This window comes from Lissotriton helveticus, chromosome 4_1 (genome assembly GCF_964261635.1).
Source record: "Lissotriton helveticus chromosome 4_1, aLisHel1.1, whole genome shotgun sequence".
Classification (NCBI taxonomy): domain Eukaryota; kingdom Metazoa; phylum Chordata; class Amphibia; order Caudata; family Salamandridae; genus Lissotriton; species Lissotriton helveticus.
Genome location: NC_136063.1, coordinates 1,490,002,353 through 1,490,019,391, shown reverse-complemented (window position 1 = coordinate 1,490,019,391; position 17,039 = coordinate 1,490,002,353). Strand labels below are relative to the sequence as shown.

Below are 17,039 nucleotides of genomic sequence, written 5' to 3'. Positions count from 1 at the left end.
GACTATAGATAATACACTGTCTGGGGAAGCTGTCCTCATGCTCCATCTTGTGTCCTGCCAAGCCAAGAGCATCCAAAATGGATAACATTGCCATCAGTACTAAGGCTCACTAACATACAGAGTCCTACGACTGCAATTGTGCTACATGAACACAACATGCACACACTAGACATACACACAGGATGCCACATTGTGATGGGCATACACATAGCAGCAGACCTATACACAAGGGAGGCCTGTAGTCCACTCTATTTCTAACACAGATCATAAGGTCAGGTCACACTATCATATACAATGTATGCTTCCACCACAGCTTTATTATCTATATACACAAGACAAGGACAAATCCTTTCTTCGATATGAAGGCATGCTTGGTACGCCGGTCCAGGTCATAGGACAGGTCAAGGTACTTGCACAGTCATCTGTGCACATGTCATATCATTTTTGCTACTTCTAAATCAGTTGATAATTGGTATCTTTTCTAATCCAATCTATACATGTTGTGAATAATAAATTAATTGCTTTCCCCATAGTTAGCAGAGAAATTAAGAAGCAGGCAGTGAAGGTTAGAGAACACATTACCAGACTAACACGATCTACGCTTAACTGTAAGAACTTCAAATTATGTAATCTCCAGTCTTACCCACTGAGCCTTTTTGACTCAAACTTTGTTAGGTTTCAACTTTATGTGTAAAGAAATTATGAACTAGAAGTAATTAATTACTCTGTACCTCTCTTGCTCCTCTTAGACGGACTGAACTGTAAGAAAGTTGTAATTGCCTCACTTGCACAAACATATGGACTTACACTCAATACATCATTCACAGTCTGGAAGGGTGCGAGTACGAGGTCTCTATCTACATATTCAGTAGCTCCCTCCTAATGACTTAGAATTCCTGCCACCGCTCAGGTCTCTCCATAAGAATTATGGGCCAAAGTTAGAGTTTGGCAGGCCAAGTTACTTCGTCACAAATGTGACGGATATCCCGTTCGCCGTATTACGAGTCCACTATATGCTACGGCACTCGTTATATAGTGGACGAGATATTCGTCACATTTGTGAGGGAGTAACTCATCCGCCAACCTCTAAATCAGACCCTTTGTTGCCACATTAAGTCTATTAGCTTCTTAACATAAAAAACTCTCTTTTTCTAGAGTTAGTTAACTAAGCAATTACAGTTCCTACTCAAGTGCTTGTAAGGAGAAACGAAGAATGGTCACCAGGGGATACCAGAGTGCTGCTTCTACAACAGATCTCCTCACGACTTACTTGCAATACATGTTACAGACTATTAGATCCCTTCTGGGAATCAAGTGGAACCTTTGCCAAGAAAAAGAGCAGGAGAAACTGAGGAGGAATACTGCCCCTGTGCTGTTTGCTGTCTGAGGTTGGCCTGCAGTGGCTACTTTCTGCCAAGGAAAGGAGAAGGACTTTGCTGTTTGCTGTGTCCCCTGCTTGAGGGAGACCTCCAAGGGCTTGAAATTGAGCTTGCCTCCTGTTCTGAAGTCTCTAGGACACAGACTTCACCCCAGCTCTCCTGAACTTCCTTGCTGGGAGTTCTGACCCGCCAAGAGGTGCCTGCAGCTGCGCTGGGCATCTGGAGGTTGTTTTGGCTGTTGGGAGCTGGAAAAGCAACGCCTCACTGAGTGCACAGGTCTCCAAAGTCCGAGATCGCCCCACCTATTACGAAGCAAGCCCTGTTGTGCAGCTGCAAGAATTCAAGCATCGTCCCGGATCATCACATCGCATTGAGGTGCCAGGTCTGTCGCATCGTTGGGGGACAAAGTAAGAAACCGACGCATCACCTCCACGCGCAGTATGAAACCGACGCATCAACACCTCTATGGTAAGAAACTAACGCATCACCTCCCCGGCGCAGCAGTGAGGAACCGATGCATCATCTCCCCAGGAGCAAGGAACTGACACATCACCTTCCCTGAGTGTAAGGAACCGACGCATCACCTTCCCCGCGACCCTTTTGTTGTTTGTGTGTGAAACGCATCCAAGTACTTTGTATGAAAAGAGTTGCATCTGCAATTTGCTTTGAACTAAACTATTTCTACCATTTGAAAGTTATATTTTTTAGTTCTGTATTGTGGATTTTTGTTGTTTTGGTCTTGTTTGGTTTAGATAAAGATTACTTATTATGCTAAACTGGTGTGGTGTTTTCGCTGTATTACTGTATGTGTTCACACATGCTTTACACCCTGACTCCGAGATAAGCCTGTCTGCTCGTGCCAAGCTACCAAGGGGGTGAGCAGGGGTTATTTTAGAAGTATTTATTTATTTATTTATTTATTTGTAGAGTTTTGTATAGCGCGGACAAGACCCGTGGGTATCAGAGCGCTTAACATAAGAGTATAGAAACATAAAAACATAAAATTACAAATTACAGATTGACATTATAATAGCAAATTATGATAACACACATATATGAGGTAGTAGGCGATATGCTATCAGGGGTGATTAAATAACTATATGTTCCTAACGCCTGTGACATTAGCCTTAGGAGTAATATCATTGCAGTTCCATGAGTAATCAGCAATACGAGTTGGCTAGGTATGGCTTGTGGCAAGGATTAGAATAATAAACCAAGTAGGGTAGAGAATTATATCATTATGGTTGTGAGATATAATGTAGGGTTTACATATATGTGAGGTGACCTTAAGTTGTGTAGCCGCTGCTTGATCGAGTCATTGTCATTATCTACTTGATCTTCAGAATATTAATGATGAGTCCGATCTTCTTTGTCTTGAGTGTTCATACTAATGGTCGGTATGTATCTCTATGTAGGGTATTTACTCATCAAATGATTCTTAAGTTCCCGTTTGAATTTTACAGTGTTTTGAATCACCCTGATGTTAGGAGGGAGTGAATTCCAGACTCTGGGGGCGGCTCCGGAGAATGCTCGGTCATAGGTCTTTTTCTTCCGGAAGAAGGCCGGTCGTAGTAGCAGCTCCTTGGCACTTCTCGTTGGTCTGTTGCCTCCCGATAGCTGAATTTTCTTGGCTAGATATCTAGGCGTGCTGTAGTGAACTGCTTTGTGGGTAATACAGGCCATCTTCATTTTAATTCTCGCTTCGTAGGGTAGCCAGTTTAGTGCCTTTAGGTGAGGAGATATGTGATCGAATTTCCTCGTTCCCGTGATGAGTCTTGCCGCAGCGTTGAGACAGGCTTTTAGTGGTGCAGTGGATGTTTTTGGTAGGCCAGCTAACGTGGTACAGCCATATTCAATTCTCGAGATCACTAGAGATTGGATAGCCAGTTTTAGATCTGCCTCTGAGATAAAGGGTTTCAGTTTTCTTAGATAATTCAGGTGGAAACGGGCGCTCTTGGCCATTGTGTTGATGTGGTCTTTCATGTCAAGGTTCTGGTCTAACGTGATTCCTAGTGATTTAACAGAGTTAATTAGGGTCGGAGTACAGTTCAAAGCAGTTATCAATTTAGTCCAATCTTTTACCTCAGGTTGACTCCTTCCAGGTGATATTAGTAGGAATTCTGTTTTGTCGCCATTAAGTTTTAGATGATTAGCTGTTAGCCATTGTAACGCTCGCTTTAATGTTTCATTCATTAGGTCAATGTCATCCCGACAGGCGATTTTCATATAAATTTGCGTGTCGTCTGCGTACATGTGATAGGAGATCTGTGATTTGCGGAGAATCTCCGTGAGAGGTTCAACATACAAGTTGAATAGATCAGGGGATAACGTTGAGCCTTGAGGGACCCCTATTGTGTTAGGGCACGGGGAGGAGATTGCTTGGTTGACCAAGAATAGTTGTGACCTGTTCTGTAGGAAGGAGTTAAACCAATTCAGTACGTTTCCAGATAAGCCCATCCTGTCACGTAGCCTGGTCATCAAAATTTCGTGATTTACAGTGTCAAATGCTGATGATAGGTCTAGCAGGATCTACCCTGACTAGGGAGAAGGGTCCTTACTTGGACAAAGGTCCCAACCTCTGCCAACTAGAGACCCCCATTTCTAACATTGTGGATTCATTTCAAACTGAAAATCGCGTATTAAACAAACAAAAATCATGTTTCACATAGAATTAGCTATCTCTGAGAATAATCTACTTGCACTTGTGATAAGTTGTCATTTTTAATAAAGAGTTAGTGATGGACATAGTGCACTCAGACAAATTGCAAATTCCAGTTCAAAGCTTGTTTTATCACAAAATGAAGGATATATGCTCTACACAGTATAAACAGGAGGGTGAAAGCTTCTTTCCTTATTGCTAAATATCCGTGTGTTAAACCGTGCACTGTGAGAAGAACCAAAAGTAAGGCTTTAAAGTTAACTTCTGATGTTATAACAATACTCCCTGAATCTATCGATTTCAGCATTATATGCGCACTGTTTGAGGGCGTTAGATCTGGTATGTTGAAACAATAATTGCCTTGCATTATTTTGCTTGCATATTGCCTAGTTTTGCTTTGAACATATGATAGACTCTGTAGGCTATTCCGAATGTTGCATTTGATTTTACATCGGTGATATCACCATTTGACTTCTGGCAGATGATGAAAATCCAAACCTCCACTAACAGGAAACACTGAGCACAGAGATTCACTGCCCTGAAAACACATTTACATTTGACTAGTTTACTTATTCTGTAAAGGGTATTTCTATGATAAACATTAGTCTCAGCCCCCAACAGGAAAAACAACTTGTGACGTTTATCACAAATTCATACCAAATTGAACCTAAATGTTATTAGTTTAACCTAGAAGTTTATACTTACTGGAAAGTGAATGGCTTGGCAAAGAACAAGAAAGAAAGCACAATCGTCATAGCCTTTCGTCCCGTTGTTACTGCAGAGGGAATAAAAATTACATTACAAATACACATTATTTTTGCACTTGTCACAGATTAAACTGATTGAGGATCACAGATGTTGTTTAATGGGAATCATTTTCATTCAGAGATAAGCAGGGCCCTAGCCATAAGTATCTATTGCCGGGTGCCTGGCTCCTATTATAAAAACAATGACAGTACGGTTCTGGGTGGGATTCGTTTTGAAAAATGCAGTATAATTTGTGCAATGTATTACCACATCACACATTTTCTTCTGTATTTTTGATTATGATGTTATTCCCCACTTAACTTCTGGGGTAAAATTAGAAGACATGGGGCACTGCTTGAAACTATAATTTAAACACATCGTTGCAGGTGGTTTGGCAATCTCCGTAGGGAGCTGTTGTGGGTATTAATATCCTGATGTGCATATAATACCAATGTAACCAGTAACTTTGATTAAAAGTGGACAGAACGTAAAAAAAAAGGGATTTGGAGATTCACTCCGGAGGGACGCAAATGAAAAAAGAACAACCGGTGAACAGAATGTTGAACAATGTCAAACATTCACCCCACTACAGAGATCTGGGCCTAAATTCATCGGGTTTTTTTTGCTCCAAATTCCACTCCAGTTTGAACCCAGCCATATGCAAATCATTCTTGACCCTGTTCCCCATGGGAACAGGTCAGCCCTAACTGCCAGGCCAGGTCCTCCCTGGACCCGAAACAAGCATCCTGGGACCGGTTTCGGGGTTTCACCCTTCATCAGCCAGACTAGCTTGACTCAAGTGGCATGGAGAGCAAGGGACCCACGCCTGTGCATACCCGTCCCACTCGGGGTTACAAATGCAAAAAGAACAATAAATGATTCGTTTTTGTGCTCCCCGTGCCATTCAAGTTTGAACCCAGTCATATGCAAATCAGTCTTCACCCTGTTTCCATAAATGAGACAGTACAGTGACAACCTCTGCACCTTAGGTGACCTGAACATCTTATTCAATTACCCAAACATGCCCTACCTAAGAACTTTTATGTGCAACATAAATATCTCAGCTTTTTTCAGCTCATCTCTGACCCTGTGCATGGAACCGACTATAACCTAAAAGCAATAATCTCTTTTCCTAGACTCATCCAATAAGAGGAAACCTGTTCATAATTTGGTGCTACTACCACATCATCTCCTTCATGGTCAACCACCCAATGAGAACACCTCCTACAACAACATCGACAAACATGATCAACTACAGAGGAACGAACTCACTCTTCTGCTACTCAACGCTAATCTCTCAGTCATTTCACCTCCTGACCAAATAACAGAAATGCAACAGATTTACAACTCGTTTCTTAAAGCATTTGACTGAATCACTTCCTTAAAGATATCAATGCAATATAGAGACCAACCGTAGACCTGTTAGCTCAACAAATAGCCAGAGACGATAATGGCCAAAAATCACTGCACTACAAGACTTATTGACAAACTCTACCATGATAGGCCATAGGCCTCAGTTCCAATTACTCAACATGACCTACAAATTCCTTTAAAAATTTACTTTTTAGCATTTTTCTAAGTTGCATGTGGCACACATACATGCCCTTAGGCACACATGCATATTTGAGGGGTGCAACAGGCTGTCCTTTTGTCACCCTTGAAATTGCATGCTCAATTTATTTGCGAGTACCTATTTGGAACTCGCAAATTGCGAGTGTAATCCTATTAATTCCTATGTGGCTCTAGGCCCATGGGAATGAATGGGACATTATTTCTTAATAGCGAATCACAATTTGCAATTCGCTATTAGGGAATATGTAGGATTCGCAATATTTTTGGCAAATCCTGCATGAATTGCATTTTGCGATTCTTAAATAGCAAATCGTGAACATTTGCTATTTAAGAATCGCAAAACCAATTCTCGATATATTTGGCCCTAAACTCCTAAAGTGTTAGTTGACTGTTAAGAAAACAAAACAAAAAATCCCAAAAACAGCTTCATGAGCAGGGAGGTTCCTTCCACTTCTGGAGGCTATTGCTTCACATGTTGGGCCAGGGCAGGGAAATCTAATGATTGTTGGGGTGGGAAGACTGCCACTGTGATCTGAGAACATTGTGGTGGACAGCCATCAACTCATAAGTTTTCATCAGCAGAGCCATCAGCGCCTCCATAAACCCAGTGCTTCCCTCTTGAATCTAAGCATAGGGAAGGAAACCACAAGTTTGGCAGAAAGGACGCACTGATGATTTACTGTAGTCCTCTCACTCTGCCACATTCAAATGACTCCCTCAGACTACTAATATCTTTGCTGTTCTTTGGTTCAGCCTAATATACATTACATCTCCACTTACTTACATTTGCCACAAATTCCAATAACTGTCTCTTCTTCTGTAAGCCCAGGACAGAATCTCCCCTGCTTTTCTTCATGTCCCCCAGAAAAATATATTTTCCCTGAGTGATTTGTCCCTGTTTTAATTTCAGACATTTTCCAAACTTTTAGAATTACAGGTAATCAATCAACCTTTATATACTGAAGAAGTCAGGGATATTTGTATCACTGAAGAAATGTTCGATTCCAATATGTAGAGACATCAGCTCTACAAATAGTCCATTTAAAGGACGCAACAACATCATATGCATATGGGGCGCACTATACCAGGTGTACAAAATGGCAGCACGTATAGCTGCACATAGAACATCTGCTCATAAAGACTTAGAAGCTCTAAAAGAAAGCTGAGGTGACCCTGCCAGATCTAAACTTCTGACTAGGATATTACAGAAACTATAAGTAAGCATTCCATTTATTCAGAGGTGAAAATGGTTCAGAGAATAAAACATTTGCCATTGACACCTAACATAATTTCCAGGTCATTAGGTTGAATCTTTGCAAGGCCGCTCATCCTTTCATCATTCTGAGATCAGTAAGTATGGTATGAGGCGCTATATAAAAACCCTTAACATTTCATACAGGAGTGTTTATTGAAGGAGAGCTGTTGCATCAGTGCACATATATGCACCAAGGGTAAACAACGCCAAATGTATACAGGACACAGCACTGCATATATGGGCAGCACGATCTGACACATACCATACCTAATCTGAGGTGTAGAATGGGAAAGAAGGATGAGTTGTACAGATGCAGAATTATTCGTATGCTTGCTGCAGAGCATCGATTTAGGAACCAATTTTCTGTCTGGTCATGGCAACGTCTTTCTGTACAGATCCAGGCAAAGATGCTGTGTCAAACCGATAGGCAGAGTGAGACTGGAGGCTGGCTGGCTGGGAGAGGCTAGGTCTATGGGTATGGAGGTGTCGGCCATGGTAGCATCGGTCGTCCCTGTCTGTGTGGCATGCACAAGGCGCAATCCATGTCCGTGCCCTGAGCTTATCCAAAATGCACGTTTTATACTAAAATGCGTCTGACTCATGCACAACAGGTGGACGCTGTACAGCTGCCACATACAGGTTACGCTGTTAAGAGTCCAGAGCCGGACCCAATTCCTGCTGTCGCAGTTGACTCATGCAGAAGTTGCGCAAGTGCCGGATGCCTTCGCCTCAGCAGCAATAAAAGGATCTACGTTACAGAAAGTGTTATTTTGAGTTACTGAAGCAGTCAGCCCCCTCAAATATCCGCCTTCGCCTAGGCACTGAGTGACCACAATAAACAGCTGTGCACGCCTGGGGCTGAAAATCTATTAAGCAGGTAAGTAGACTTCTGAAACTGATGGAGAACAGGCAATAATAGAGGGCGGCAAGACCCCTGAGGCCTACGGCCTTGGAGGTGGATGCTATTTTGCTCAAGAGATTCTGTGGTATTTTCGAGTTATAGATTAACGGGACTAAGTCTCTGATGTTACCATTAACAGAAAGTATGAGATGACTCCTCGCAATGGAGTTTCTCTTAAGATGGACAGGGGAGTAGGTGAAGTACCAAGACATGGAGGGCTAGATGTCCGGAGATTAGGAATAGCGATCTCCGAACTGCAATATTTTGCGAATCACAATTAGGAAATCGCTATTCCTAATGTATGAAATGCATTGAGTTTTATTTAGCGATGTGTAGGAAGTCGCAAATAGACCTACCTCATGAATAATAATGACCACTATGATAGTCTGCCATCACAGGGATGGGGGGCCTTTTGGGGTCAGCAGACCACCATGTCTGTGATTCTTTTCAAATAAAGAAATCTTTTTTTTTTAACAAAGCCCGTTTTCCTTAAAGAAAAATAGGCTATGTTTAAAAAGAAATTCAATTCAATTCAATTCAAAGAATTTATATAGCGCGCTACATACCCAGAGGGTCTCAAGGCGCTTGAGGAAGGGTGGGGAATTACTTGTCGAATATCCAGGTTTTAAGTTGCTTTCTGAATGCTAGGTGGTTCTGAGTGAGGCGAAGGTGAATGGGAAGTGAGTTCCAGGTTTTAGCCGCCAGGTAGGAGAAGGATCTTCCTCCCATGGTGGTTTTGTTGATGCGAGGTACAGCAGCAAGGGCTTGATTGGAAGAGCGTAGCTGGCGGGGGGGGGGGGGTGTAGAAGGAGAGTCGTGTGTTGAGGCATTCGGGTCCAAGTTCGTAAAGTGCTTTGTGTGCGTGGGTTAGGAGGCGGAATGTTATCCTCTTATTGACGGGGGGAGCCAGTGGAGGTCTTTCAGGTGACCAGAAATGTGGTCTTTGCGCGGGATGTCTAGTATGAGTCTGGCTGATGCGTTCTGGATGCGTTGGAGTCTTTTCTGAAGTTTTGCAGTGGTACCGGCGTATAGGGTGTTTCCGTAGTCCAGTCGGCTTGTAACCAGTGCGTGGGTGACCGTTTTTCTAGTTTCGGTGGGGATCCAGCGAAATGTTTTTTTGAGCATGCGGAGAATGTTGAAGCAAGACGATGAAACGGCGTTGACTTGTCTGGTCATCGATAGTGAGGAGTCCAGAATGACGCCCAAGTTCCGTGCGTGGTCCATCGGGATGGGTGCTTTTCCAAGGGCCTCTGGCCACCAAGAGTCGTCCCAGGCGGAGGGGGAGGTACCTAAGATAAGGACTTCTGTTTTGTCTGAATTCAGTTTCAGATGGCTGTGCTTCATCCACTCGGCTACTTCTTTCATTCCTTCATGTAGATTGGTTTTGGCGGTGTTAGGGTCTTTGGTGAGTGAGAGGATCAGTTGAGTGTCATCAGCATAGGAGATGATGTTGAGGTTGTGTTGGCGAGCGATGGCCGAGAGGGGGCTCATGTATACGTTGAAGAGGGTGGGGCTGAGTGAAGATCCTTGTGGCACGCCGCAGATGACTTCAGTAGCCTTCGACTTGAATGGTGGGAGGCGGACTCTCTGAGTCCTTCCGGCAAGGAACGAGGTGATCCATTCCAGTGCTTTTCCTTGGATTCCGATGTTTCTGAGGCGTTGTAACAGGGTGCTGTGACGGACTGTGTCGAAGGCTGCGGATAGGTCGAGGAGGATGAGGGCGACTGTGTCTCCATCGTCCAGTAGAGTTCGAATGTCGTCTGTTGCAGCGATGAGTGCGGTCTCAGTGCTGTGTTTGGCTCGGAAGCCGGACTGTGAGGAGTCGAGGGATTTGTTGGTTTCGAGGAAGGCGGCGAGCTGGCTGTTGACGGCTTTCTCGATGACTTTGGCTGGGAATGGAAGGAGCGAGATGGGGCGGTAGTTTTTGAGTTCGGTGGGGTCAGCTGTGGGTTTTTTCAGAAGGGCGCTGAGTTCGGCGTGTTTCCAGCTTTCCGGGAAGGTGGCGGAGTTGAGGGAGCTGTTGAAGACGTCTCGGAGGTGTGGTACTATGATGGAGTCAGCTTTGTTGAAGATGTGGTGAGGGCATGGGTCTGTGGGGGATCCTGAGTGGATGGAGTTCATCAGGCAGATGGTGTCCTCAGTGGAGAATGGGTTCCAGTCATTAAGGATGTTCAAGGGGGGTGAAGGTATAGCGGAAGGTTGTGTGGGTTGGTCTTCGGGTTGTTTGTCGAAGCTGTTGTGGATGTCTGCGATTTTGTCGTGGAAGAACGAAGCTAGGGAGTCGCAGAGGGTTTGAGAGGGAGTGATGTCGTTGGAGTTGGCAGTGGGGTTGGTATACTCTTTGAGGATGTTGAATAATTCCTTGCTGTTGTGGGCGTTGTTGTCTAGTCGATCTTTGAATGCGGCTTTCTTTGCGGTCCGGATCAGTTGGTGGTGTATGCGGGTGGCGTTTTTGAAGGCGTTCCTGGTGCTGGTGTTTGGGTCTTTTTTCCAGGCCTTCTCAACGGAGCGACAGAGTTTCTTGGATTTCTTAAGATCATCGTTGAACCAGGAGGCTTTTTTGCTGCTAAGTTTGATGTGACGTTTTTTCAAAGGTGCTAGGATGTCGGCGCTGTTGGTTAGCCATTGAGTGAGGTTGATGGCTGCTTGGTTGGGGTTCGAAGAGTGGGTAGGGGGGTTTTGAAGAAGCGATGAGGAGATCTGGTCGAAGGTGATTTTGTTCCAGTTTCTTCTCAGAGTAGGTTGAGGATGGTTGTGGGTTGTGTTCTTTTTGTAGCTAAAGTGAACGCAGCTGTGGTCCGTCCAATGGAGAACTGTGGTGTGACTGAAGGAGATATGTTTACTGGAGGTGAAGATAGGGTCGAGTGTGTGACCTGCGTAGTGAGTGGGGGTATTAACAAGTTGTTTGAGTCCGAGGTTTGCGAGATTGTCCAGAAGGGTGGTGGCGTTGTTGTCGTTGCTCTTTTCCAGGTGAAAATTGAGGTCTCCCAGTAGAATGTAGTCCTCAGAGGAGAGGGCGTGTGGAGTGATAAAGTCAGTGATGTCTTCAATGAATTGTGCCCGGGGTCCAGGTGGCCTGTAGAGGAGGGTGCCTCTGAGTGTGGTCTTGGGGTCGGTGTGGATCTGGAAGTGAAGGTGCTCGGCGCTAGCGAGGTTAACGTCTGAGCTGGTTGAGATGCGGATGGAATTCTTATGGACGATGGCGATGCCTCCTCCTGTTTGCTTGGTGCGGTCCTTACGGATGATCTTGTAGCCTTCCGGGATGGCAATGGTGATGTCTGGGGCTGAGGAGGCGTTCATCCATGTTTCTGTTAGGAAGGCGACGTCCGGAGAGATGGTGTCTAGTAGATTCCAAAGGTCGATGGCGTGTCTGTGGACCGAGCGGGTGTTGAGCAGGATGCATTTTAGGTGGTTGGTGTCAGATCTCTGTTTGGTGTTAGTGGATGAGGAGTTGGTCTTGGTGCCGTCATACTTGCAGGAGTTGCATGTGAAGGGTCCATGGGTGTGTCCAGGGGCGGCTTGGGCGCAGTTGGGGAGTCGGCCGGGGTTTAGGGCTAAGAGGGTGGAGGGGTCGTATGTAATGCGGGTGGGGTTGGTGGTGCGGGGGCCAGGGGGTCTGGCGCTGGGCGCGGGCTTGGCGCGGACGGGCGTAGACGGGCTTACCTTTGGCGCACCTTCGGCGCGACCGCTGCGCGTGAACGCTGCGCGAGAATGCATCTGTCATATATGGATAGAGGAGGGGGAGGGGCGAGGGAGGGTCAGCAGGGAGGCGGGGCGGGCTGTGGGGGCCAGGCTCTGAGGCACCAACAACAACAAGCGTAAGATGGCGTCAGCGTAGGGAAAAACGAAACTGGAGGTAGGCTGGGGCTCAGGAAATTGACTACGCTATCTGCAGAATAGCGCTACTCAAAATCAGGGTTCAAAATTAAAGCGCCGTAACCACAATGCCCCCAGAGCGTTACAATGCACAGATCTTGAAGCGCCGTGTAAATAGTCCCCCAGGAGCTCTTTAAATGTCCTAGTTGCGTCGCAATGGCACTCGCGCTGCAGCGCTATGTAGAGTACTTAGGCGGTAGTGAGGCAGAGCACAAACACAATGCAGCTGAGAAGTATAATGTTAACGATACCTCACAGGAGCAGGGCACAGGGAGCGACCGCTTCTGAACTAGTCAGGACGGTCACAGCGCAAACGGGGTCAGAGCAGGCAATGTACTTCGTGGGAGGGAGGGTCAGCAGGGAGGCGGGGCGGGCTGTGGGGGCCAGGTTCTGAGGCACCAACAACAACAAGCGTAAGATGGCGTCAGCGTAGGGAAAAACGAAACTGGAGGTAGGCTGGGGCTCAGGAAATTGACTACGCTAGCTGCATGTTTAAAAAGAAAAAGTAGACTGTGATCCCTCGGACTACTGCCTGTTCTTGAAAAATATATTTTCAATTAATCTCAAAGGAGAAGGGTCCCTTGGGGACTTCGTACCACTTGGCAATGGGTTACCCCCAACTTTGAGTTGGCGGTAAAGTGTGAATGTTTTGCAACCGTGTTTCAGTCGCAAAACATTTACACATATCAATGTGAATTGGTATTTGGAAGGGACACCCTACACACCCCCTTCAATAACCAATTCGAAGCCCAAATTGCAATTTAGTAACAGGTTACTGAATCGCAATTTGGAGTTTGTACATTTGGAAGTGCCTTTTTGCGTTTGCAAATGGCCTGATTCTGCAAATCTGGCTATTTGCCTCCCAAAAAAGGCTTCATACATCTAGCCCTAAAGCATATATGGACAGGGCAATAATTATGCATGAAAATTATGGGGTATAAACATCAAAAACGTGGAAGAAATACAAGAAATGGCAATACTTCCACTATCTCTAGAGCATAGAGTTACAATAATCAATAAGTTAATGTAAGCCCAAACTGTTATAGTTATTTCTTAAAACCCAATCACTCTAACAAGAACGTTCTTTCAAATGCTTAAAAGCTTCATGGTCCGGCTAGCTTCTGCAGGGAAGTAGATGAAACCTGCTTATTTTTCGATATGAACGGTGACCCTAGATGCCCGTGACTTTGAACCTTACAATTATGTTGCATCTGCACAATTTACCAATGCTGGCTACATGGCCCTGAGACTCTACCATGTTTGGTAATTGTACCAAAGGCAGTGGTGTCACCCTGCTCCAGGCTAAGAGACCAAATTGCATGCGTTAGATCCAGTCAAGAACATGAGATTCTCTTTGCTGCGGCTATGGAAAAGTAATGGCTTGGGACTGCTGAATTCACCAGCTATTCCAATGGAGTCTTGTGCATTGCCATCGACGATACAGGAACCAGGAATAAGTAAACAACCATCAAAGCCGAAGACAGTTACAATGAGCGGCTTATTTTAAGAGAGCATATTTAAAACCTTAGAAACCGTTAGAGATAAAGACACAACTCTAACTCAAAATCTACCTTACCAGACTTTCCCAAAGAAACCGTTACATTTAAAGTGCTTAGTTCCTTATGTACTATATATAACCTGCGACATACGGTTTCCTACGTATATGAGGTAATGCTGACAGCGATGGGGGAAACCGATAAGCAGGTAAATCGGTACAGATTTAGGAGCTAACATAACAAGGCAGCAGCTCCATTGTGGAAATATTTTTCATACAAATATAAAGATGTTTGTGAACAGCTACGAGTAACCCTAACAATAGGCATACTGCTAGTGATCATAAACATATCTCCCAGGCGCTCACGTTCCAAAGTTCATAATCATTAAAGCAAAACCTATGCACTTAATATTACTCAACATTTTGATTTGTAAAAAAAAAAAAAAAGGAAATCCCAAAGGGGAAATAATCACCCTAGACTACCGGCCTCAATTTAGAAAGTTAGGCCAGGAGACATCAGCCCTTTGTGAACTAATGCACCCTAAAACACTATGGGCGTAGTCAGAACATGCACTTTGTACTGCGTTTAGTAGTACTACAGTCGAACTGCTGAAGGTTTAAATCGCCAACTTCACCTCGCCTATCTTTTCTATGAGGAGATCGTAGCAGTAAAAGTGAGGGACTATATGCTGTCCTTGGATAATGGGGAATACATAGTACAACATAGGTGGGGCTTAGGAATGGTTAAAGAGGGATTTATGGAAGAATAAGGAGGTGGTCCAGGGACGGACGTGCAAATACAAACACCCACTCACAAAAAAAAATAAGCCAATTGCTATTCAAAAACGACACGTCTAGAGTTACTACACTTCTCAATCTACTACAGTGCTAAAGGCCATAAAACAATTGTAAATGTACTATAGGCAGGCCTTCAAGTGAGGGCAGCACACACAACCACTCGCAGGTACTGCAACACCATCCCAAAGAAAATAATGGAGGCACGGGCAGTTTCTACACAAACCTGAAACATTGAGCATAACCACACTGGGTAATAGCAACATTGGTTATTTGAGGCCACTTAGAAACTGCAAAACTGAAGTAATAAGTTAAGTAAGTCAATATCAATAAGTTATGCTGGCTCTTGCTCTTCTTAGATATCCCATGAAAAACTTAGTACTGATGAAGAATGGTACGTTTGGGGGCTTGAAGAACAAGCCAGTGCCAAGTCAGTCCAGTGTTCCTTTTCTCATCGTGATTGTTCAGCACTAAGTAGACAACTAAGATAAACTCAGCTGAGAGGAATTTCGACTCTCTCTTTCTCCTTATCACATTTATGGAAGGAGTAACGGGCGCTATTTCCAGAAGATGCACACATCTTAAAAACCTTACCAATTGCAAATAGCACATGGGTACACCAATCTCTCGTTGTTACAAAAATAAGTTCCATGCACTGAAGAAATTGCTTTCTAAATAGGAACCTATTTCTGAGGCAAGAACAGTGAAAAGCAAGGAGTGGGGCACTTCGCAGAGACCGAGAGCTTTGCGCTGAATTCATTTTCCAGTCCTGGGTCCATCTGATCTAGGCATACCAAAGTCAGGTACAAAATCACCAGAGACACGCCAGATATTCCGGATAAACGCGATCTATATGCATGATCCCTGTTTGCAATAAAATTAAAATGTATCTTTACTAATAAGAATATCCAGCAATAATTGATTGCTGTGAACATTTTAATGGGTATATGAGAAATACATTAGATTCAAATTTGAATGAAGAAATCGTAATAAGCATGCTTGCTAATGGGAAATTAATATTTCAATGATTAGCTCGAATTTTCATTAATCTAAAATAATTTTCTTGTTTTTAAGGGCCTGCCTACTGCAAGCATTTTCCTTAATTTCTCGAACTGCACACTCAATAACATTTTTACAAACTGTGGGAAAATCCCATGACAACTTACACTCTCTATGTGTCCCACTTACTTTCCCTAAACACTACTTCTATAATTTTTACACACCTTTTTCAGAATCCTTTGCAACTGCCAATGTATCTGTCCCGCGGTATTTTTTCGACAACAACTGTACTTTATTTTTTTCCTCTCATCTGCTGATTTTCTTACATATCACTCTGCTTTTCTTTCCCTCAAACAATCGTCACTATTCTATTGAAATTTCTAACTAAATCCTGAAACTCTGAATTGGGGATAAATGTTTCATACTTCTGGCGAGAAGCAAATGTAATATTATTAATAATACTATTAATATTGATCAAGTGCAGAATTCACAGAAATAGGCATCTGTACTGTAGAAGAAAACGAGAACTACTGTATCAATGAAACTATTCTGCAAACGTCCATGTTTTGAGTTCTTGTCGAAATTTCAGGTGGGACTACTCGGCAAGGAGGAAAGTGGAGGTCTGAGACTTGCAGATACGATGCAGCATGCATGCTACCTTGATTGTAATACATCTGGCCACTGGAAGAAAATGAATTCCAGAGCACATGAAACGTGACAAACAGGTCCTTAATCTCACAAAAAGCCGTGTGCTGCTGATGTTTAAAAAAAAAACTGAACGTCAGCAATCGCACATTAAGGAAGACCAAGACACTCGAGTAGCCAAAGGAAATTGAAAAAGGCATCAATTGCTACAATTTTCTGAAAAAACAGTAGGAATGGAAAGATCTGGTGCAACATGGGGAGATGGCGGAAGCACAATTTAGTGACGGCTCCAACCTGTTACTTTGGATTCAGATTGTCCTCAGGCCGGGTCCGCTCCCCCACCGCTCCAGCGTTCCCTGCTGGTGCTCTGCTGCTGCCCACGCCGCTGCTGCCGTCGCTGCTAGTTCGAGGCCCTCATCCACCCACAGGCTCCCGCCTGCGCCTCATCCCTGGTGGCCCAGTGGTGGGCGGTAAGTATCACGTCTGACCTCTTGCTCTGTTTGTCTCTCTCTCCTTTATTTCCTCTTTTTGCTGCACTTTAAAATCGTTTCTCTCTGCCTTTAACCTTGTTGCCTGTTTCTAATGTCTGCCTGCTTGTCTCCTAGTGCCCATCTCGCCCCGCATTCCTCCCGCATTCCTTCCCGCCGCTGCGTCCCCGCCCCCTTCCTCTCCCATTCGCCACCCGCCTCCCAGCTGTTCCTCCCTCCACCCTTCTT

The 17,039-nt window shown here is 44.4% G+C and overlaps 1 protein-coding gene across 3 annotated transcripts in view; it reads right to left on the bottom strand.

Moving 5' to 3' along the window:
• SLC35B3 (solute carrier family 35 member B3) overlaps window positions 1-17,039 on the bottom strand; it is a 271,605-nt gene that overhangs the window by 5,314 nt on the left and 249,252 nt on the right. For all 3 annotated transcript variants that reach the window (XM_078688079.1, XM_078688080.1, XM_078688078.1), the window contains one exon: window positions 4,744-4,813. In XM_078688079.1, coding sequence (XP_078544205.1) covers window positions 4,744-4,813 — 70 coding nt within the window. The remainder of the gene's footprint in view (window positions 1-4,743; window positions 4,814-17,039) is intronic.